Source organism: Ammodytes marinus, assembly GCF_949987685.1.
Source record: "Ammodytes marinus genome assembly, chromosome: 4".
Lineage (NCBI taxonomy): Eukaryota > Metazoa > Chordata > Actinopteri > Uranoscopiformes > Ammodytidae > Ammodytes > Ammodytes marinus.
Window position 1 is genome coordinate 22,566,545 of NC_137233.1, and position 24,178 is coordinate 22,590,722.

Genomic DNA, 24,178 nt, shown 5'->3' on the forward strand with positions numbered 1-24,178 from the left:
AATCAATTTCTCCTCGCGGTCTGCTACCAGTGCGTATTTTGTGCGCACTGAAAATAGAATCCAATGTTTTTACACAATCTAGGCTCTGTGAATTGGCATGATGTTAGCCGTTTACGTACCCTTTGTTTACATACCAGTTTCAGAGCCTATAGGCTATGTATTAACATCTGATCTTGACAAAAAATTGTTTTGACAAGCATACTTCTGAATCGCTGACTCCACCTTTTTTAATTGACTTGTTGAGCTTAATATTGAATAATTGGGTTCTGCTCTATGTGATTGCCTTACAGAACTTTTGTGTCAATCTTTTGTAGGTGTAGTCAACCCTGAGGAACCATGTCGGACAAGATGTCCAGTTTCCTCCATATTGGGGACATTTGTTCCCTCTATGCAGAGGGCTCCACCTGTGGATTTATCAGCACTTTAGGGTAAGTCTATTTGACCCTTTCACTTTACTGCACTTCCCCACTACATCATGACACTGTCTTCCTGATGGGCTTGGGCTGTTGTAAAACCATAACAGGCTACGAAATAAACACAGTCACTCAAATAATGATCTATATTTCTGCGTTTTTTGATCCAGAGAGTGTATGGGGTATAATAATGGATTGATTCGTATAATGGATATATTTAAATCCTCTGTTTGGTTGGTGGTTATTACCACCAGTGTCCACATAAGCGTTACCCATTTGGTCCTGCACTTAGGTTGAATAGAAGGTGATTCGATATCAGTGAAACAGTGGAACCCAGTTTTTAGAAATAACAAAAAACTTGTTTCAGATGCGAGAATGTAGTTGAAGTATGCTGATGTAAAGATTGACTTGGAATTTATACAGAGGGAGACAAAAGATTGCAGAATACCTCTCTTGAAACACAGTGTCCCCTTCCCTCGAAATGAATCTGGACTGACCCATCTTTAGACTCAAGCTCAATGAGGCAGAACCTATGTGCTCCGCTGGAATTTGGTGACACCATTCAATAAAAACTGTGCCCCCTATCTAGTGTATTTCAGAAGTCAGAAAAAAGATGCTGCAGAAGTCATTGCTTTCCTTTTATTCCCTTGATATTCTGCGGTAATAAAGTACTCTTTTTCTCAATGTATCCAGTTTCTTCCTGCCACATTCCAAGCACCATTTATTTAAGTGCTTGACATCTTCCCTCCTCCCTAATTGCAGGCAATAAGTTGCACCAGAGCTCATCTCATTATGTGCAAATTAATGCTGACGATCGACAGTTACAGAAATAACAGGGAGCTACATGAATAAGATGCAGCCAGATGGATGACCATCGATGTCTCTATCCAGCATATCTGGCAGGACACCTGGCACGTTCGGCTTCATTTTCCCAGACTATCCCTGTGTCCCAAATCAATCACATACTTTTTCTTTTTTACTATACTACGTACTTAAGAATGCTGGTTTTTATTACAAACTGCAATTGGATAGAATAGGGCATCCTGGTATTTTTAATTTTTTTTGGCATACTGCATTTATCATGAATGTTTTGTGACATCATACATCTTTTTCTGGCAGACAAAATAGTATGGTGGAAGTATGGGTATTGGAACGCAGGGTTTCTTTTCTTGCATCAAGCTTGTATCGAGACGAAAATAAGCGCAGCATTTGTGTTGTTCATTTGTAATAGCTGCAATCTCCTTCCTCTTGTCCTGTCACTATTCAATTTGCCACTCACTACAGGCCGCTCCACGCTGAGCCCTCCCTCCTAGAGGGATCTCACAAACCTGGCTCTTTCACAGTTTAGTGGTGTGCGTCACCTGCCATGGCAACAAAACGTGTGCACAGCTTTGAACACTGCCGCCACCATGGCAGAGCTCGTTTATAAAATTTCCCATCAGGTATTTTTATGCTGAGTAATCATTTCCCCACAAACCCCCTCTCACTGCTGCTGCTCAGTGCTCAAAGACAAGAGCTTAGAGGACGTGTCTATAAATAGCATTGTTGCACTGATGTCAGAGTTCTTAATGTGACCCCTAAGAGATGGCTGCATCTACCACTGCTGGCTCAGAGAGGATGTCACCCAACATCTTGATGCCGGGAGACTGGGCTGTCGCTATGAGAAGTCGGCACCAGTAGTGTATTCCAAGATTGAGGGTTCGCAATAATTCCTCAAGGGCCGTACTCGATTTTCAATATCTATTTTGAGAACCCATATGTCTGCAGGATAACAATGCACGTCAATATAGCCTACCCAACGTATAATGCAAACAAAATACCGAAAATAAGTCACCATTTCAAATAAAAACCACAGTGATTAAAATAAATAATACAATTTAAAGTCGCTGCGAGAAGCTTTCAGTTTCTGTTGTTTCTTGGTGCATGTATTTTTTTCGGAAGCGAGCGAAGGAGGGACTTTAATCTAAACATACATTTAAAAAAATAAAAAATAAAAATGGAGTGCACCATTTGAGTTAATTTGTAACGAGTCCTACTCCAGGAATCTATTACTCACATCCACACCACTAGTGGCTCTCACGCTGTATACCAGAATGCAAGAGAGGAGGTTTCCTTTTGGCCTTGGACACGGATGACCCCTGAAACGCCTGTTCTTTCTGGACCTTGGCCCATCAGTGCATCAGTGTGATCAAGGCTTAAGCTCTTCATTTTTATAGAGGAGGTTCTCACACCATATGCTTCCTCCCTTTGTCATCACAGTAGTCCTGCCCTGCTATAAAAAGATGGAATTGACTGGGCCGGCTAGAGAATTCTACTGAAGTGTTTTATGTATGCTGATCTACTATCTATCCTGGGCATGCATGGTGCCAAATAAATGGTGTTTTTCCAACATATTTTGTACATTGTTTGGAAAATTGTGCAGCAAAGTGTATTAATAATGCTACAGAAGAATATGATGAGGTAGTGCTGTTGAATTTTGTTTTATGTTTTATACCTGTATGTTTATTTTACAGGTGCAACAATAGTACAATCTATCAATTGTGCCCTACTTCAGACATACTGTGCACAACCACATCCCCTCAGTCGTTGGTCTGTCTGAATGGGTAGAAGAGGTTTAAACAATTCAGGCTACTTGATATAAGACAAACGCTTGGAAGCCAGGTGTTGAAAGATGGTTAAGCAGCTAACAGCACTGTCCTGCTCAGTAAAGACAGATGGACACAACAGTGAATCGTCTTACATCATGGCAGTATGTTAGCCAAAGATATCCCCCACCGTACGTCCATCTTCATGGACCTTCTAGAAAAGAAAACATTGGGAAAGATTCTACCAGTTCGACACAGCCTTTTGATAAATTACCAAAATATTAAATCAGTAAAAAGCAGATACCGTGAGGGATACAAGGTGTCATATGCACAGCAAATACAGCAGCAGTCCTTGTCAATTCCATTCTTGAGTCTCAGGCTCAAGAAATGTACTGTATGTGATGTTTTTTTCATTGTAATGTCGACGGTGTATACGTTGTTGTAAAAAAGAATGACTAGAGAACATAGAGACTGGACATGATAGAGAATGTACTTTACTATTTTTTGTACTAAAAACTTGATGATTTTATTAGATTTTTCAAAAAGATAAATTTTGGGCACAACACTGAATGGATTCTAACTAACTCAGATTGGTTTTTTTTACATTATAAATCATTAGCCTCATTAGCATAACAATTGTGTTATAATGGCAGTACCAGTTTGGTTGTTTGTTTATAAAAAAGCAAAGCTTTTGAAGTGTGTATTGAAGTCTATTTGAAGCTTCATGTGGCTTGAGTGTATGACTCATCATCATAACAATGTCTGTGTCCCCCAGGCTTGTGGATGACCGCTGCGTGGTGCAACCAGACACAGGCGACCTCAACAACCCACCCAAGAAATTCCGAGGTAAGGCCTCAAAATAACCTCATATCTTGATTTCTATATCAAGTCAGGAATTTAGGCAGTTTGATTGAAATGTATATAACATCAGTGATGAGCTGATGTCACACAGTTTTACTTTTCAGCAGGTTAGATCAAAGTTGTTTTATTTTTTTATTTTGACATTTTCAGACATGGTATTTGGTGTTCTTTCAGACAGGTCAGATGTAGTTTAGAAGTTAGAGGCAGGTATGCATAACTTGATTACCACAATTATGTGCTACACGAGTTCCCATTAGCAGTGGCCAACCATAAAGCTTGGCATATTTTTAAACTCAGTGATTTTTTTGTTGATATTTTTTAACCTTTTTATTAATAGTTCAAGAGCAGAGTTGAAATGGGGAGATAGAGGGGGATGACATGCAGTAAAGGGCCACAGGTCGGATTCAAACCCGCGACCACTGCGACAAGGCCGGAGCCAAATGCTACACGCTCTACCCACTACGTCACAACGTGCCCCTCAGTGATGTTCTTTTGGTTGAATCAAGGTTACATTTTAAAAAAATGCTGTATGAAAATACAAGACTGACCTAGATAAGTAACCTTTCTTTTTGAATAGTAACCTAATACAAGCATATAGTTCATCACTGCTATATAAGGAGATATGATGAGCACTGGCAGCCGTGTGAGTGTGCTTTTGCTGCACACTTTGGAGATGATTGCTTTACTAAAGGGTTGGTCAGATGATTCTCTGTTTAGGACATAATGGTGTGTTGAAGGAGTGTGTAAATAAACTAATACTTCTCTGCTTATATTAGTTTATAATTATTTAGGTTATTAAGCTCTGCAGGGAGAACAGCTTGGATTCTTTAATCATTTCTCTGTTTCCCATAGCGATTTTGTTTGTTGGTTTAATATTGTTGGTTTAATAGTGCTTTCAGATTTTAAACCACACAGTCATAGTGTGACCTTCCCCTTCCACCAAAAGCAGCTTTACTGAATTCCATTTTGGTGTCCATGCGGGCAACTGGATTGAAACAAAGTCAATATTTACTAATGTGTTCTTGAAACCATGTTGAGATGGTGATGTCTACATTGACATACAGTATTATCTGGCTGTTAAGCATAGAAAAAAGATGGGTTGACTGTAGCTATGATCATCTGGTTAGCAGCGACGCCAATGAGTGTTGTTCTGTTTGACCCAGGGAAGGATGGGCACAATACACTGTGCAGCTTTTATGGCAAAGTCTCACCCTGTCAAATGTCTCTCCACAAATTGTTGATCATCTTACCACTTGACAACAGACCAGCTAATGGGGTTGATGCTTAGTGTGTCTAATTGGCTGGCAATTTCCAGCAAACACATTTGGCAGGTTTCCGAACAAGGTCTTTAGTGAGGGAATTGTGAAATGAGCAAAGCCATTTCCGTTTCCTTTCCTTGGAAAAGTGTACTTTCCAGATTGAAGTGATTTAATGGAACATTGCATACACTTAACATATACATGGGAAGCCTTGCAGGCTGTCATTTAACATGTCATTGTCATAACTTGCGCTCTTGTCTTTCATGTTTGAGTGACGAGTATCACATACACACACACACACACACACACACACACACACACGCACGCACGCACGCTTAGATTTACTGACTCTTTAGGACTGTATTATCTGTTTACACCACAACATAGATTCAAAGATATTTGCACATTATTGTATACCATTTAACAGTAACAGTGTATCTGCCACATGTGGTGTCTTTGGGTGTAGTCCTCAGAATGAGTGGTTTCTTCCAGGCAGATTGCCAGGCAGAGTTAAGCATCAGGCTAAAGACAGCAACCTGCAATTGCATCCTCACATCTAATAACAGGCCTGACACCATGAACAGCTGCGCAGATGAGCTGGCAGCTATTTGGCTAACAATACGATATCAAGACTAAGCGCTTCTATTGTGGATTTTTTTCAGCTGTAGTTTAATCTATTGTGAAGCTTTAACTACTGCTGTGAATAACTGAATGTTACTTTTTGAGGCTGTATTATAGATGTATATTTTTGTTGTTTCAAAGTATCTCAGGCAGCACATCTTAAGGTGTTTATAATACAGCTCTACATTCACACTACCTCAAAGTCACATAGTCAACAAAAACAAACCACAGACGTGACTGTTCTGCATGGCATTGCGTCTCACATGTGTTTTTCTGGTCACTGTTAAATGTGAAAATAGTGATTTGTAATGAAGCAGTTGCTCTATTGAATGGTCCGCTCTGACACAATGATGGGGGGTGTGCGCTATTCACTCGATTTTGCATTTCCAGTAATCAGGCAATGTTCATTGATTCACTGCAGGTGCAGAGAACTGCTGTTTAATAAACATGGATTTTTCCTAGAAGTGAGACAACAGTGACGTGGCTGCCAGACTGAAATGCAACCTTGCTGCCCTGCTGAAGCTTGATCAATGCATGGCAAATAAAAGTGTAAACAATATTATATTCAACAATGTCTCAGTAAAAAATGTCTTAGTCCATTTGATGACCTACCTCACAGAATCTGCTGTCCATATGAGATTTTAACCATGAAGTAGCCTATTTTTTTATTGAGCAACCACATTAAATCAAGTGCAAAATGAAGGTGTAACACTGGGGAGCAGTGTGGGATGGACCTACTGTAAAGTGTTTCATGTTCGGTATAATGCAAGTTATATAGATTGGCTGAACTGCAGATAGGCAGCAGTACCTTTTGGATTGGATTGGATTGGATTTACTTTATTGATCCCCAATGGGGAAACTGGTTTGTCAACATGGTCTGAACCACGTAGAACATACAATACAACACAGGAATACAGTACCAACATAAAACAAGCATGGTCACAGGGGGAGTATGGTCCACTACCATAGTAAAAATAGAAGGTTAAAAAAGGGAACTAGAAAATCCCGCGGAGATTTTGAAAGTACGGGCAGCCCTGCACAGGCCGCCAATCCCCGCGTAGGGCGCGAAAGCTTCTACGAACCTCCGCCGCGGGCTTTCCGAACTCCAGTCCCGAGTTGCGGCCGATCGAAGGTCGCAATCGTGGCAAAACGTCAGGAAAATGGCCGCTCTTAGCAAAGACGTTTTCGTTAAGCGCGGCCATGTTTTTTTGAGCTATCTGGCTAAAACGTTATACACACGTGTACGTCGGTCACCTGATGCTGTGTACACAATTGGGTGATGATAGGTAGGAAATCCACAAAGTAGATGTCACTTGACTGAATTTCAGGTCATGTAAATTAGGGAAGAAAAAAAATCATGGCCGACTCCTACGGTCCAAGAGGCGTTATTGTAGAGCACCATGAGCTGTACATGTGTAAGAAATGTCAAGTCAATCAGAGTCAGTGGGAGAGGGGCGTGGCCTGTCAAACATTGCATTTTTTAATGATGGTTTTCGCATTTGTGGCGCCCCCTATGGGTTAATCTCGACAAGCTTAGAGGGCCATGCTACCACATGTCTTCTGCACATATCCTGCAAGTTTCATGATGATAGGACCTATGGTCAATTAGTTATGGCCAATTTGTTATTAAGCCCCGCCCCTGCATAAACGTTTTAGTCAATGGCGGCCATGTTTTCCAAGCTTTCTTACTAATCTTTTACGGGCATGTGTGTCATAGTCCCCCGAGGCTCTGTGAGAAATTTGGTGTTGATAAAGTAACATTTGAGAAAGTTGTGGTTCAAACCCTGTTTTTCAGTTTATGCTAATTAGCGAAAAATATTCCCTGGCGGACTTATATGGTCCCAGAGGCTTTTTTGTAGAGCACCCTAACATACACCTGTGTGAGAAATTTCAAGTGAATCGGACTTACGGTGTGCGGGGCGTGGCCTCTCAAACTTTCTTCAGTCAGGGCTTAATAACAGCGCCCCCTAGCGGAAATTCAAAAAACTGTATAATAGCACACCATTCGGGGTAGGGACGGACGTTCTGTGAAATTTTTGCGTTTCTAAGTGAAACGGTGTGGGAGGAGTAGCAGCTCGAAAATGTGCGGAAGAATAAGAAGAAGTAAGAAGAAGTCAGAAGAATAAGTATGGTAGAGAGTAATAATTACGGGCCCTCTGTACTTAATAAATAACAATATTATGATGCTAATGAGCAATGTGCAAAAATCAAATCAGTAGTCCTGATTAAAAAGCCTAGCTGCTGCAGGAACAAAATATCTCATAAATCTCTCTGTAGAGCATCTTGGTAACAGGAGACGTTCACTCCTGCCACTTCTAACAAAAGTGCAGTGCAGGGGGTGGTCGTCACGGGACAGGACAGTCCTAAGCTTTCTCCTGGTTCTCTGCTCTGTGATGACCTCCAGAGAATCAGGGCTCATACCAATAATGGATCCTGCCCTTTTTATTAGTTTGTTGACCCTGTTCCTCTCCTCTACTGTCAGGCTGCCACCCCAACAAAAGACAGCATAAAAAAAGGACACTCAACAATATCATGATAAAAAACACTGGACTGGGCCTTTTTAAAAATGACACTATGTTCACTTTCCAGTCCAGCGTACTGTCCAGATGCACACCTTATGGATATGAACACACCACTGTCTTTCTATTTGGGGATGCAAAGATACTTCTTCACTTGTTCATATTCTAACTGAGCTATTCAAATCATATTCAAATCTTTGGTGTAATATCATGAAAGAGCAGTGTCAGCAGAATTACCTATACCACGCCCATGCTAAATGTGCCATTGTCACCTTCAAGTCATCCCAAGACCAAGGAGACCTTGTCAGATATGCAACTACAAATAATGAAAAGTACATTACTACACATATTGCACTGCCTTTGTTAGTTTAAAATACTTTTATTTAAGACAATTTAGTTGCCATATTACATTCAGAAGTCAATACTCAGCACTTATAGGCATGTTTGACCCCAGCTAAGGTTGCAGTCTCACCTCTCTAAAGCTGGAAGCAAATTGTGCCTGGACTAAATCCCAACTTCCCTGTTGAGTAGTATTAGCACACTTAAGCTATTAAACTTGTCTGTATAGCAGGGAGCTGTGCAACAGCTTTTGAAACATAACGTAATTCTCTCTGAACTTGGATACATGAAATTAAGTGTGTGTGTGTGTGTGTGTGTGTGTGTGTGTGTGTGTGTGTGTGTGTGTGTGTGTGTGTGTGTGTGTGTGTGTGTGTGTGTGTGTGTGTGTGTGTGTGTGTGTGTGTGTGTGTGTGTGTGTGTGTGTGTGTGTGTGTGTGTGTGTGTGTGTGTGTGTGTGTGTGTGTGTGTGTGTGTGTGTGTGTGTGTGTGTGTGTGTGGCCTTGTTAGACATTCTAAAAACCTCTGAACTTTGTATGCAGTAATTACTCTGGCTTCACTTTTTCACACTATTCTGCATTCACAGAGACACCACTTTCAGTAAGTGATGCATCTTGTTTTGTGGGTGAGACTGTGTATGTACTGTATATTGTGGGAATTTATTTGAAGTGATGAGTGAGTGAGTGAGTTTTTTTAGTAAAATGCTGTGTGTTGAGCTGGAGTAGTGGTAGAAACCTAACATCTCAAAACCTAGACAAATAAAACCAACACCTTTGTCATGGTTAGATAGTGACACCACAAGAAGCAAGAACACCTTTTTTGAATCAATTCTGTTAAGCAACCCCTAAATTAGGTGATAGAAAATTAGATATAATACAAATTTGTTTAGATTACAGTTTTTCACAATTGCTTAAACACATTTCTTGATAGACTACCTCACTTTTTCAAAACCCTAAACACAAAACTCAAACACAAAATGCAAAATCCTTCACTTCTCTTGCAAAAGCACACTTTACCCTCAACACAGTGTTAACTCTTCACTAAATGGTGTTTTCTTTTCAAATGACAAGCACACATCATATGACTAGACATTTCTAGCACTCATTGAACAATGATGTGCAGAATGGAAAACACTGTAGTATAAATGCAAAACACTATATGAATGCTTTATCAGCAGAATTATGCCTTTGCCTTTGCATGTTCATACACTTTACCTACAGTAACAACACATGCTTTACAGTTTTTGCCAAATGCTTACACACATGTTGTATAATAGTTTATTTTGCCATTTCAAACAAACAAAATGAATAGGTAGGACTGCAGTTCAAGCAATTCAGTGTGTCAGTATAAACTAAGAAAAAATGACAGTAAAATTAGGGAACAATGGTAAAAAAAACAACGTTGTAAAGAATTGGGTGGTTGGATTATGAATAATTTTATAGATACCGCCTCCTGTTTGCGTCAGGCCACATCGCCTCATCAACATCACACTCAATGTCATCCTTTGAGAAGCAACAGGGAAATGATCACCTGATATCCAGTTTAAATCTCCTAATTATGGAGCGACTCAGGTTTGGCTGCACTCTCTGTCCAGGCTCCCTCATTGATAGGCCATGATCTATAACATGGTCCACTATAGTGTTTCTGTTGTATGTGTCTCCGTCTGTTGCCTTCTTTGTCCTCGTCCTCCTGTCGCTCTCTCTCCTCCTCTTCCCCTGACTCTTACTGTCTCACAAAGGAGCTGAGCTCCCCTGGGGTCTATTTGTAGTGCTAAGGTTTAGACTGATTGTTATTCAATTAGTTAAATTTTTTGTGTTGGAGAATTTCAAACAGTGCATTCGATTAAAAATAGATTTCTCAATTCAGTTCAAAAGAGGATTGCAGGATCTATTCCAGTTAACTCTCTGCAAAGAGGCATAGTGGCAAATTATGGCATGAAAGCAAATAAAAGTCCATGTCTTATTCACCTTCATATAAGTCTATTTTAACGTAAAGCTTGTAATGCATGTGATTTGAAGGTCAAAATACAAAATCTATTTTTTTTAATCGATTTTGGCAAATTATGAATCGATTTGAAAATTGCAGGATATAAGAATTGCAATTTTTACCTTAATACATTTTTTTCACTCAAGGGTTTACAGAGAATGGTCCGAAAAAGGAAACATTTCCAGTGAGCTGCAGTTGTGTGGATGAAAATGCCTTGTTGAAGTCAGAGGTCAGAGGAAAATGGGCAGACTGGTTCGAGATGATATAAAGACAACAGTAACTCATATAAATAAACTAATGCTGTCAGCTAGTGATCGACTGAGGAAAAGGAGAGAGTCATCAATGAATGGAAGAGCAGGGTGTGGTTTGTCTTACATATTCATGTATGTATGAAGGTATGTGTGGATATCCATAGAAGCAGTGTATTTGTGAAAATCCCAGTCTTGGAAAATATACTGAGCACATACTGTTAATCACAGTGTAAAGGCTGTGGTACAGGTTTTGTCTTTCAATAGTCCATCTTCAAAGCTAGCAATCTGCAGTCAAGCATATCTGACATAGAGGAAAGGATTATTATCATTGGGGCAAGAATACAATTTTTTTTCTCATAGCAGTAGAACTTTTTCACAGCAATATGACTTGCCAAACCTGTACAGTAACAAACGATGACTGCCTTCCATTTAGGCATTTGACTCTTCAGTGGAATGGTGGCCATCAGTAATGTTATTAGATCTACCTGTTTTTTTTGCTATTTGAGACATGTGTGAGATACCTGTTTTTGCAGTTAGGATATACGTCATAATGACACCTGATACCCAGTCTAAGCCCCCATTTCAATTAGGTGTGCTGCAGAACCGAAACTTGCAAAACAGATTGGCCTTGAGAGTTAAATTTAGAGTGCTGTCTGTGTCTGAAATCGCTCCCTTGTTCAATCATTCTCTACCCTCCATATGTTAACGAGGGATTTCAGTCACAGCCCTATACTGTTCAGATAAAGGTCAGCGATTCTGGAGAAGCTTGTTTTCAAAATCACTTTTTTTCAAAATCAGTGAATCTCCTCATGGTGTGTGTGTGTGTGTGGAAAGAAATCCAGTTTTAATACACAGCCTAGGCTCTGTTAACTGGTATGTAAACAAATGTGATGTAAACAAAGCACCATAGCCGGCAACATGCGGTTTACAGAGCCTAAGCTGTTCATTAACACATTTATTTTTTTCATACACAGTATGGACAGGTAGTGGATAGTGAGAAGGTCTGCCTCCTCCACCTTTAAATGTGTACCATCCGTATCATCATGGCCAGAGAGTTTGGTGTCAGAAGATTGGATTGTACTTGCTTAATTATTCTTGGTTAGCAGTTCAAACCAAGTTAAAATATGGTAGATGACCAACAGCAGATAAAAATGAATGCAGCAGACATATCTGCCTTTTTCACTTAATTTAAAACTAAGCAAAGAAGCATCATGTAGTTTTCATATGTGACTTCAATGTATGGAAAACAAAATTGAACAAATACATGAATGAATCCTGCAATATTCTCACATCCCTTATCAGCGTTGCACTGTAAACCTTCGCTCTGCCATATACCTCCCTGCCCATGCATACCACATGCTTCCAATGTTATGTTTTTTCTCCAAACTTAATTGCTGGTCCCTGGCAGACGGATGTTCTCCCATCGACCCATTTTCTGCATTTGTCCTTGGCCTCGTTTCTCTCTCTCCTCCATCCTGTGCCATGTGATGGATATTCCCCAGAGAGTCTTGTGTTGGCCGCATTTCTGGTGAAGGAACCCATAGTGGCCATTTTTACCCTGGTTATATCTCATCAGGTCCTTCGTACCAGTTAACATGTACGTAGCTATACTGGATGTACACTCACCGGCCACTTTATTAGGTACACCAGGTCAATTTCTTGTTAACACATATAACTAATCAGCCAATCTCATGGCAGCAGCTCAATACATTTAGGCGTGTAGACCTGGGGCCGTATTCACAAAACATTTTAAGGCTAAGAGTAGGTCCTAACGTGCTGATTTAGGAGTAACTCTCAAAAATAAGGGGCGTTTCACTCCTAATTTTAGGACTCCTAACTTTTTAAGATAAGTGTAATTCACAAAGCCTTTTAGCGCTAAAACTAGCTCCTAAATCTATGAAAAGCTAAGAGTCCTCGAGAGGACTCCTAAGTCACTAAGAGTAAATCACAGACAACCATTTGATGGTGTTTTGGAGAGATTTAATGATAGTGAGCTTTGTAAAAGGTACCTTTAATAGCTGTAAGGGTTTAATTATCTTAGTAAAGCTATATCTAGAAAGTATAGACACATTTATATATATCATATTTATATAAAAAAATATTTATTAAGTTCCTTTTCCTGCAGTTGCTTTGGGTTTATGATGCACTGAAAGTTACTGTTGGTGTCACGTTTGGGTTTAATTTCCTACTAGAGTAGGCCTATATGTGGCGCTTCGCAGCATCTCCTCCGTTCCACAGGTCCGCTACTGTATAGTTGCGAGTCTCGCCTTTTTCCTTCCGCATGCATTTTACGATTTCGCCGGCTTTTGTTTCTAAATGGTGAATTTCCTGGTTTGTCGCTGTCTGACTATTGCTGCATAGTCGCCGTTGAGAGAAATACAGTGAGAGTGCATGGCGTGCAGCTGTTCAATGAGGATATTTTTTTCCGATTCAAATCATTGTAATATTTAAAATGAATAGGCCTATGTGGCGCTATTGTAGGCTAATTGTGAACGAAGGTGTGGGAAACCCTGCAGTATCTTGGTTTCATGTTAAACCAGTGTCACTTGTCATTAATTGTATATAAAAACTCTTTACTTTAATACAGCGACACGATATGGATATCTCCCCACAGTGTTTCTATCATAAATTCACTCTTAGGGACTCATTTCCTCTCAGCCAATCACTGTGGGCATAGAAGGTATGAACATGACGTCATCCATAGCAACAGGGTCAACACCGCCCTCTAGTCTTAGCTTAGGAGTTCCTCCCATTCCTTAGTAAAAGTTGGTCTTATCAGCTTTGTGAATAGGTTTTAAGAAATTACTCCTTACTAAGAACTTTTAGTGCTCCTTAGGAGTACTCTTAGCGCTAAGATAAAATGTTTTGTGAATACGGCCCCTGGACAGGATAACTTGTTGAAGGTCAAACCGAGGATCAGAATGGGGAAGAAAGGGGGATTAAGTGTCTTTGAACATGGCATGGTTGATGGTGCCAGACGGGCTGGTCTGAGTATTTCAGAAACTGCTGATCTACTGGGATTTTCACAACCAACTATCTCAAGGGTTTACAGAGAAAAAGGAAACATTTCCAGTGAGCTGCAGTTGTGTGGATGAAAATGCCTTGTTGAAGTCAGAGGTCAGAGGAAAATGGGCAGACTGGTTCGAGATGATATAAAGACAACAGTAACTCAAATAAGCACTCGTTACAACCAAGGTATGCAGAATACCATCTCTGAACACAAAACACGACCAATCTTGAAGCAGATGGGCTACCACAGCAGAAGATCCACATTTTGAAATGTCCCTGGTGTGTGTGTGTGTGTGTGTGTGTGTGTGTGTGTGTGTGTGTGTGTGTGTGTGTGTGTGTGTGTGTGTGTGTGTGTGTGTGTGTGTGTGTGTGTGTGTGTGTGTGTGTGCGTGTGTGAAACAATGTAAAGCACTTTGGGGCTGAGAAAATCAGCTAAAAAGTGTTTTACCTTTTACCATATCCTGTTTAGTGTGATTATTTTAGAATAAATATTCCCTGGGCAACAGTGTGAAGTTTTGGCAGGAAGTTTGGACTGGCTGTGGGTAAATGATAGAATTAGGTCCCCAAAAGAGCAGTCACCTGCTCTGACTGCTTGGTAAATCCCTCCTTGATCCCGTTTGATGATCCCGATACCAGATCTGCACCTTTCCATAGCTTGTGTCCACATGTAAGTGCTGAGCAGAATAATGTTTATATAATAAATAAATAAATAAATAAAGGAAGCAAAAAAGGAGAGTGTTCAAAATAAGACGGGTCTATTCTGTTGAGATCATGAATGTGCTCACTGAATGGTGCGGAATGGTTCTCATTTCAACCTCCTAATGTTGATATGATATTGAATAATGCAAACATTATAGAGACTCAGAATAAAAAATAGTCAAATAATTGTCAAATATTCTTAGTATTCTACTGCAGGCTCCTAAGTATATGTGTTCTGTAGCTAAGTCTTACTTTGTTTTTATCACAATATGAAATGTACTACTTTCAACCCCGAACTTCCAAACTTAATCACAAGTACTTTAAATTGAATCTCCATTCAGCCTTGTAGTTACACAGGTTAACATTGTGTTACCTTTTTAATTTCTAAAGTACTATTTTATTAACTTGATGGTGTCTGTTTTCCCATCACTGATATTACTAGAACACCTTTTTGAATTAAATTTTATTTCTTCTTTCCCCAGACTGCCTTTTCAGACTGTGTCCTATGAACAGATACTCAGCACAGAAACAGTTCTGGAAGGCGGCAAAACCTGGAGGCAACAGCACCACTGACACAGTCCTCCTCACCAAACTCCATGTAAGAATCGCATCATTAGTCTGCTTTTTGATTTTTTTCAGGTTGAAAATAACAGATTAGTGCAGTGGTGACAGACAGCTTCAGTCTTGTATTGCTGTGAAATATGTTTATGGAGCATACTGTATCATTCTTTCCGGGTAATATTAGTTCTGTCATGCAGTAACCGATTGTGTCCTTGAGCATCTCATTAGCATCCCACCTCCATCTCTGCTCCCTGCTCTGTGTTCGTAGCACGCTGCTGATCTGGAGAAGAAACAGAACGAGTCTGAAAACCGCAAGCTGCTGGGAACAGTCATCCAGTATGGAAATGTCATTCAGGTGCGTTCAGGAACCTGTGAGATAAAATGCTAACTTAACTGCTGCACAATGTATGACACTCTGCGCTTGATAAAATTGACTACAATTCTGTTTTAATCCGAGAAGAGTTTTAAATAATTGCTACAGTGCAAATAGTGTGCTATCAAGTAGTCCAGTCTTATCTTGCGTTGCTCATTGCCCAGAAATAGTGTGCACACAGGTATGAGATCATCTAAAACCAAAAATGGTCATGCATTCCTGCTAAGGTAGAGAGTACAGTACATGCAGTGTGCTAGTGTGTCCAAGTTACAATAGAGTGTGCAATTATTTATTCCTGTTTTGCAGGTCCTTGCAAACCAACTTTAAATCAAACGTTGCCATATATACTGTATATTGTAACACTATCTATAGAGAGGTACACTTCGCATTTTGTATTAAAACCTCATAAAGTCTGCTCTGCCATGGAAACTCACTTGTTCTGATATCTTGTAGTATTAAATTGGGCATTTACTTTTGCTCACTGTCTTCTCCTAAAATATGCAAAGCTCTTGTGAATCCAGTATGGTTGGCAATATATTATTCATGACATTTTGGAGAACATGTTGAATAAATAGATGGACCTTCAGAGGTCATGAGAAACGTTCAAGGACAACAGATTGAGAAGTATTTCAGTAATTTTGAGTAGAAATAAAGAAACATAACCGTTCCGGAATTTTATTGTTCCCTTGGGTGCAGCTGTGCCAGATCGTGACATATTTGTGTCTTAGTACGAACCTCTGTTATTCTTTTGACTCTATGCATTATGTCTTCGGAAGCAGCCACATGTCCTGCGCCAAAGTAACACTGTTTGTTGTTATGTCAACAGTTGCTGCACTTGAAAAGTAACAAGTACCTGACAGTGAACAAGCGCCTACCTGCTCTGTTGGAGAAGAATGCCATGAGAGTGACTCTGGATTCGGCGGGAAACGAGGGATCCTGGTTCTATATCCAGCCCTTCTACAAGCTGCGATCCCTGGGCGACAGTGTGGGTAGAGTGGGGTGTGGGATACATGTTAATTATGCTCAGTATGAGAAATGTAAAGGTAAATGGTCAGTTTAGCTAACTTCCTGTCAGTTACTGCAGTTAGCAGTCCCCTCCGTCGTCCCTACGTCACCACATTCATGCACTGTGGTCTTCAAGCAGTGAGTTATCTAGCATCATCTCAGATTCACAAGTGTGATAAAACATGATAAAAACCATCAAAACAGACATTGGGAAGGATTTTTACCTGCTCCGCCATTGTAGGCGCATACACATTCACTCATCTGTCGCTCTGCAGTGCACTGTCAGTGAGACGGGTGCCGGTTTGTAGCGTTCTGTCTTCTGATTGGATACCAGTTTTGGGACCCCCGAAAAGTTTATTTGCCGATTACATGCAGAGCGAGTGACTGAGAGATCGGCTTTATGAAACGCGCACACTACAGTATATAAGTGATCACTGTATGAATAAAGAGCGATTTAACACTTATATTAACATAAATAAATCGCTTACTTCACCTTTTTAAGGTGTATTTTTAGACTTTTCTGAGGGCTGAAGTCTTGTGGGCTCTCATTTTTACAAGAGAGAATGAGTTGTACATAGAAAACAACTAGCCCAACCTGAGAACCTTGCCAGTTTTTGCAGTTCCCTCTTCCTTTAGTTTTTATAATGCCCAGCTTTCCAAGTATGAGGAACTGCTGACAAACTGATATTGTATAACTGATAAAAGTCGATGTAAGAGAGTTACTTTTTAGATGGATAGAAAAGATTCAGTGTATTCTCAGCTTTCACAAACAATTCTGCAGTTTCTTCACATGCTTGAGTTTGTGTTTCTACAACCATTTCTACAACCTGCCCAACAAGATAAATAGAAAAAGAAAAACCGATCCAACCTTGACTGGTTATTATCAATGCTGTCCATGAATTATAGTTATGAAAATCACCCAATTATGTTTTAGAACCATGATGGTTGACTTGCAGGATCAGTTGCATAGACTACCTTCTAAAAACGTGTACATTTCTTTTTTTATATTGTATAATATTTATTCAATATCTTAGTCATCTATTTCAAAGGTAACACACGGTACTTTATTTACTGGTATTTGGGAGTACTACAGCATCAAACCTTGTGTGGCTCCTGATAGTGTTAAATTGCCTCAAGTGATGTAACTGGAGGGAGTGTCAGTAGCCCTGTAGCCCTTTCAGCTATGCTTGAGGGGAATGGCTCTAGGCTTAAATAGCTGCTATTTAGCCTGGTCCTACCAGATCATCAAACTTAATTTCATTTGTACAGAGGGTCTGGAATGGCTCAATTGACCAACGTTAACTCACTTGAAGACATGTGACTCTTGAAGTTTAAAACTATTGGATCTCCTCAGTGCCACTCTCTGCCAACCAATCGCATAAAGTTTGGTCGTGATGTATGTCATGCGCCGGCTTCTGACTACAACTGTATCTGGTGCACGTCATTGTTCTCAGCCACTCCCTCTGATCGCTGATTGGACCGCCAAAAATCTGGGGAAGAAAACCCACTTACGTATACTGTATGTATAAATGTTTTAATTTGAGATCAGAGTGTGCACTTTTTTCTTGGATGAAATAATTACATAGAATACTGATTGGATATCAAGATACATAATCATAGATAAGTTCACTGGATAGACAAACTTAAAGCCAGTGTAAGTTATTGGTGTCCAGTAAAAACCTTTCTTGCATCAAAAGGTAATATTTTTTCAGTTTCATGCTGGCAAACTGTAAGGTCGTTATGAGGTCGTGTAGGTGTTATGAGCAAGCACAAATAAGTTACTGAATGATGATTTGACCAACATTTCTGTTATGGATGCTTGCTGCTTAAGCCTACACATAGGCATAAGCAGTACGTTGTGCTCAGGGTCAGTGCTACACCTCAATGATTTTCCATCTGATCCATTCCTATCAATACACTGATGGTCCATGTCTCCCCCTAGTGCTTATCTGAAGGCAAACATGAGCCAATGTAACCAGATCTCTCCCACCCATGTGTTATTTTTTCCTTGTGAGAAAAGGGAATAGCAGTGTTGAAGAATGATGGCTAATATCTTGGGACGTGACACACTTATGGTTTGGAAGTTAAATGGAGTGCTCAATTCCACACAGTGGTCCCTTAGAGCATCAGTATTTCATCTAGCTTTATATTTTCTATTACCCTTTACTTTCTTGCGCATCACCTTTTTAATAATTATATAATATCTCTTAATCGTATGAAAAATTTAATGTTATGTGTATTTATAATGGTCCTGCAGGTGGTGATTGGAGATAAAGTGGTCCTTAACCCTGTGAATGCCGGACAGCCTCTACATGCCAGCAGCCACCAGCTAGTTGACAACCAAGGATGCAATGAGGTAAATGAACAATTCTTGCACTTCAGGGCTGTTCAGTAACAATGACTCAAAATACGATCCACATTTGATTCATTATAGTGTCATATCGGACCTAAAAGCCAACATTATATTATAAGTTGTGAATAGTTTTGGTCGAATTACATTTCTCTGGTCTGTTCCAAAACATCTGTTCTGTGCCTTTTAGGTTAATTCTGTAAATTGCAACACGAGTTGGAAAGTTGTTCTGTTCATGAAATGGAGTGACAACAAGGAAACAATACTCAAAGGGGTAGGTACCCTCGCGCAAACTTAAAGTAATCCAATTTCACATTAAATATTGTAAAATAAACGTTGAATATAGAATACGTGCAAAAGCAAAAACAGTGGCAAAACATTGTGTGTGTGTGTGTGTGTGTGTGTGTGTGTGTGTGTGTGTGTGTGTGTGTGTGTGTGTGTGTGTGTGTGTGTGTGTGTGTGTGTGTGTGTGTGTGTGTGTGTGTGTGTGTGTGTGTGTGTGTGTGTGTGTGTGTGTGTGTGTGTGTGTGTGTGTGTGTGTGTGTGTGTGTGTGTGTGTGTGTGTGTGTGTGTGTGTGTGTACGTGTGATGGCAGGGGGATGTAGTCCGGATGTTCCATGCGGAGCAGGAGAAATTCCTCACATGTGACGACTACAAGAAGGCGCAGCACGTTTTCCTTAGAACAACCGGCCGGCAGTCTGCCACCTCTGCCACCAGCAGCAAAGCACTATGGGAAGTAGAGGTTAGCAACATGTTTATGTCTGCTCTTAATATAAGGCTTTTAGTGATCTATTTCATAAAAGGTGCCCTAACTTTGGAAGAAAGCGAGAATTATGATGCAATATTGCTATGGTGCAACAGAGATAATCTATCTAATGTACTGTAATAATGCATCTTTATACCAATTTGACATAAGACGTGTGTCTTCTTCTCACCATGTTTTTGCCATTGCCAGGTGGTCCACCATGACCCATGCAGAGGAGGTGCAGGCTATTGGAACAGCCTGTTCAGGTTTAAACACTTGGCCACAGGGTGTTATATGGCAGCTGAGATGGGTGAGGTAGGCTATGTCTCACAGCTTACCTAGTCATATCACACTATTATAATTATTTACCTGAAGATGTTTGACATACAGATGTGTTTCCCAGGTCAATCAGGACTTTGAGGAGGAGAGTGCCGAGCAGCGATCCTCGGTAAGACTTGATCTCTTCTGTTCCGATTGCTTAGCAACGTCACACTGGATGCCCCACTGCTATTGATCTGCTCTGTTTAATACTGTGCTGGATCTTTGCTTTCTGCTCTAGGTGGACTTTACCCCCTTTAATTTCCAGGTACTGTCACATAATCTTTACTTGGCTGCAGCGACCTAGCCAAAAACTGATTGTCTTGTCGTCGGCACATGATCATCCTACTGTCTTTGCCTCTCTGTTCTCCAGTGTAATCTTTCAGAACATCCTGAATAACTCTTCTCATCTGGGTTGTGTGTATCTTTATTTAAGTAGCAGTACAGGTGCATCACAACAAATTAGAATATAAATCAAAAGTTCATTTAATTCAAATCAGTGAAACTTTTATATATTCTAGTCCTTACACATATAGCCTACTGCATTTTTTTAATTCCATGACCTGAAATCCGTAATCATCAAATGTAAAACAAAAGAAAGAACAGACATAGTTCACTGTGTAATGAATCTAGAATATATATAAGTTTCACTTTTTGACTGAACCTTTCTGTGATATTCAAAAAAAACTGAAATGCACCTGTAGTTTACCACAGGGTGTCACCATGCCATCATCTCAGCTGTCTCACTGTAAAATCACCATAAGGGGGCACTGTTGTACTAACCATACTAACCCAAATGGGGCTGTTGTGTGTTTACCTGTCAACTATTTGCCAACAAGGCCTAACAACCTGTAGTGATGACTGACACATATCCTACTAATGTGTGCACAGTTAAGAGTGAGAGCTAATCTATGTAATCAGCTTCAGTGGTATAGTTAAATGTGAAAACATGCACTGTGTGGCGTTATCATGGCTAAGAAATGATAGCATATTTGATAATTTTGCCCTCAGTCTTTATATATTTTATGCATGTTTTTTTGCTGTAGCTTGATGCAGACAATGAAGCTCTGCGAGGGCGTCTGCGAGCTCCACAGGAGAAGATCATGTACACACTGGTGCCAGTTCCCGACGGCATGGACATCTCCTCCATCTTTGAGCTGGACCCTACCACTCTGAGAGGCGGGGACTCCATGGTTCCCAGGTACAATATACAAACATGCAGTATACAGGGTTCCTAAAGATCCATAAAAAGTCTTAAAAGGCATTTAATTAATTAATGTAAAATTAAGTAAAGGCATTCATTGGTATTAAAATGGCTTAAAGCTGATACGAGGAACTTTTAAATATTTCTGAAACATTCTCATTCTAGAGACCCCTTTGGACAGAAGCGGTAGTGTTGCTACGATGCCAGCTGCTGTTCTTGGGGGATCATACCCAGACAAAGGCATTGAGAAAAACTATATAAAAATAGCATTCTTTGCACTGATCAAATCAAATCAAATCAAATCAAATTTATTTATATAGCCCAATATCACAAATAGCAATTTGCCTCAGTGGGCTTTACAATCAAACACAATAAAAACATACACAGTGAAACAATCCATAAGAGATAAAAATGTCCATAGTGAGAATGTAGGTAGGTAGAGTTCGATAAGATGTCCATAGACTTCAGAAGCTGCCAGACAAAGGGCCACACCGTCACTCATCCTTCAAGTCACCATCACTCTTCATGATGTAACCTGAAGAATAACAAGGAGACAACCAAGGAGGTTGGTCTCGTCTGCTGATACATTTCTTTATGATCCCCAGAGGAAATATTTGGCTGTTTCAGAAATATTTTAAAGTTCTACTTGTAGCTCCTTGTAGTTACTTTAAGAGGTATACATGACTTTCGGACATCTGAGGATACAAACATGATAATCTTCACACAAACTTTTAGAAGCCCTTTTGATAAAAACATGTTTCTGAGATGTTGGAAAATTAGGAGGGAAATGGGTAAAATGACTAATATCTCAACAGCACATTATCTAGTCAAAAAGACCACAGTGATGTCAAGACTGCAACAAATCAAACCGTTGCAATACTAAACATTTGACTCGTGTCGAGTCGGAGGGGAATTTGGAGTATCGCTAAGATGTTTAGGTAGTGAGGTAGGTTTGTTTGGTTTTGCAACTATGGACAAGGACCCTTTTTTGTACAGTACAGTCCATTAGGTGTGGGTGACCTGCTGTTTATTCTGGTTACTTATTGACTGGATATTCAAATGAGAAATTGTTGCCCAGTCTTCTGTGTTTGGTTAAAGGAAAAGACACTGTTAGTGGGATCAGACATATTGATTTCTTTTAGTTAGTTATTGGGTTTGCATTGGGTAGACATTTGGCTTCTATGTAGACTGTGCCCAGGGGAAAGTCAGTCAAATTCGTTTTAAATCTAATTCATTTTGTTTGTCCTATGTTATACATCCACTAGCATGGATTGTCTTGTGCTTTCACTTACTAAAATGATCATTGACAACTGTGTGTTTCTGTGTGAATTTCAGTGCTTCTTTCCATGGTATTATACTAACCAGTGACAGCAAGGAAAGTCCCTGCATGGCATAACACAGGAAACTGTAGTAAACAAGCTGAGAAAAGGCATGAATAGTAGGCACAAGAGGGGAAAAACTCCCATTTCAAAATGCCATGTAAGACGCTTGTTTGTGTCATGAACAATCACGTCATCTGGCAGATACATGTTTTATCAGAAATCTGCTCTTTACCTCCCAGGTCATGATTAAATGTTTACGTTGATGTTGCAAAATATATTTTAAAACAGTAATATTTGTAAGAAAATTATGTGATATGTCGGTAGCAACTTAATTGTCATGAAGTGTTCGCTGGCCTGCGTACATATATTTTTGGGGTTAACTACAGTATACTTCTTTAATAAGCCCTTTTTTGTTGTTGTGTGAGAGGGAATGTTTAGTTTTAAAGTCCAAAAGTGTACTTGTCCTTGACATTGGCAGGTGCTTGCCTACACACTGCTGACTACTACTGCTAGAACCTCCTATTTTACCTGAAATAACCCTCTCAATAAAACCTTAGCCAGGGGACTAATTAATGCTTGGGAGAAGCATTACACAAAGGTAAGGTTGTTAGCCTCAGTAGGCGTTTAAAACGTAATGCTTGCCAAGAATATTGCTACACTCTGCTGTCAGTGCTGGAGGCCTGACACGCCCCACACACACACACACACACGCACACACACACACGCACGTACGCACGCACGCACACACACACACACCTACTTTTACTCTACATTTGTGGAATGGGTTAGTACTTAGTTGGCTCAGTCGTTACTATGTGTGCGGGGTTAGTGCTTAAAGGGGAAGAGATGATAGTGTAAAGGTCATCATTGGTTGATCGGTAATGCCACACAGTCGGCTGTGGAAGCCATTGTTATAATTATGATATTCCTCTTCGTGTATGTAAATTGTATTAATTATTTTGTCATAATTTGTTGAAAAAAAGAGCAAATCATGTAAGAAAATTAAGCAGTTGGTTATCAGTAAACCATTTGGTGAAAACAATTAGACATCTTGTTTCTGCCAACTCTCTCAAGACTGTCAGGACTTGCTGCAGCCATTTGACACACACACACACACACACATACACACACTAACGTCAGCTGCTTTAATACTATACAAAATGGTTAGGGAAGGAAAAGAGGCAATTTCATGCAACAAATGCCCCCCGACTTTATGGATGTGCTTGTTATATTTTTTGGCAATTGGTCCATTAGATTGCAAGATATGTTGTGTGATCAGTATATAGTTTGGCATGAGCGTGACTAGAGAGGAAAGCTCATTGTGTGTCTATAATGAAAATAGTTCATCTGGAGCGGGGACTGTCTGTAAATCTCTTGAGTGTCTTATGCACAGTGCCCTCTGCGAAATCCAATGTTAACCTTACAATGGAGTTAGCCTGCCTAATGAGTCTGTTAAACATTCTTAAATTCATTAGGGATGGGTCCGATCCAGTATCGGTATCGGGTCCGATATGGCCGAAATCTGCGTATCGGATATCGGACTGACAGCTCCGATATACAAAATAAATAAATAATTACTATTAAAGAGCAAACGAGCATGCGCCGACGTTCGGTGGAGGGAGAGAGGACACTACTTTTTAATTTGACAAACAGTACATATCAGTTTGTTAGTCAGTGAGCTAACCAAAGCCTAACCCAAGTCAAGGAAGTGGAGAGGCTTCTGCACTGTGACAAATTCTACTATGTAAAATACAGCCAGAG

General features: G+C 40.0%; 1 protein-coding gene across 1 annotated transcript in view; it reads left to right on the plus strand.

Moving 5' to 3' along the window:
* Positions 1-336: 336 nt before the first annotated feature.
* Positions 337-24,178, plus strand: part of itpr1b (inositol 1,4,5-trisphosphate receptor, type 1b) — a gene marked incomplete at its 5' end in the record, with an annotated part of 93,072 nt that continues 69,230 nt past the window's right edge. Inside the window, 11 exons of the mRNA XM_080026491.1 lie at positions 337-428; positions 3,774-3,844; positions 15,022-15,137; positions 15,369-15,455; positions 16,300-16,458; positions 18,736-18,834; positions 19,019-19,102; positions 19,424-19,570; positions 19,784-19,888; positions 19,986-20,021; positions 20,938-21,092. Of these exons, the coding sequence (XP_079882617.1) occupies positions 337-428; positions 3,774-3,844; positions 15,022-15,137; positions 15,369-15,455; positions 16,300-16,458; positions 18,736-18,834; positions 19,019-19,102; positions 19,424-19,570; positions 19,784-19,888; positions 19,986-20,021; positions 20,938-21,092 (1,151 nt within the window). The remainder of the gene's footprint in view (positions 429-3,773; positions 3,845-15,021; positions 15,138-15,368; positions 15,456-16,299; positions 16,459-18,735; positions 18,835-19,018; positions 19,103-19,423; positions 19,571-19,783; positions 19,889-19,985; positions 20,022-20,937; positions 21,093-24,178) is intronic.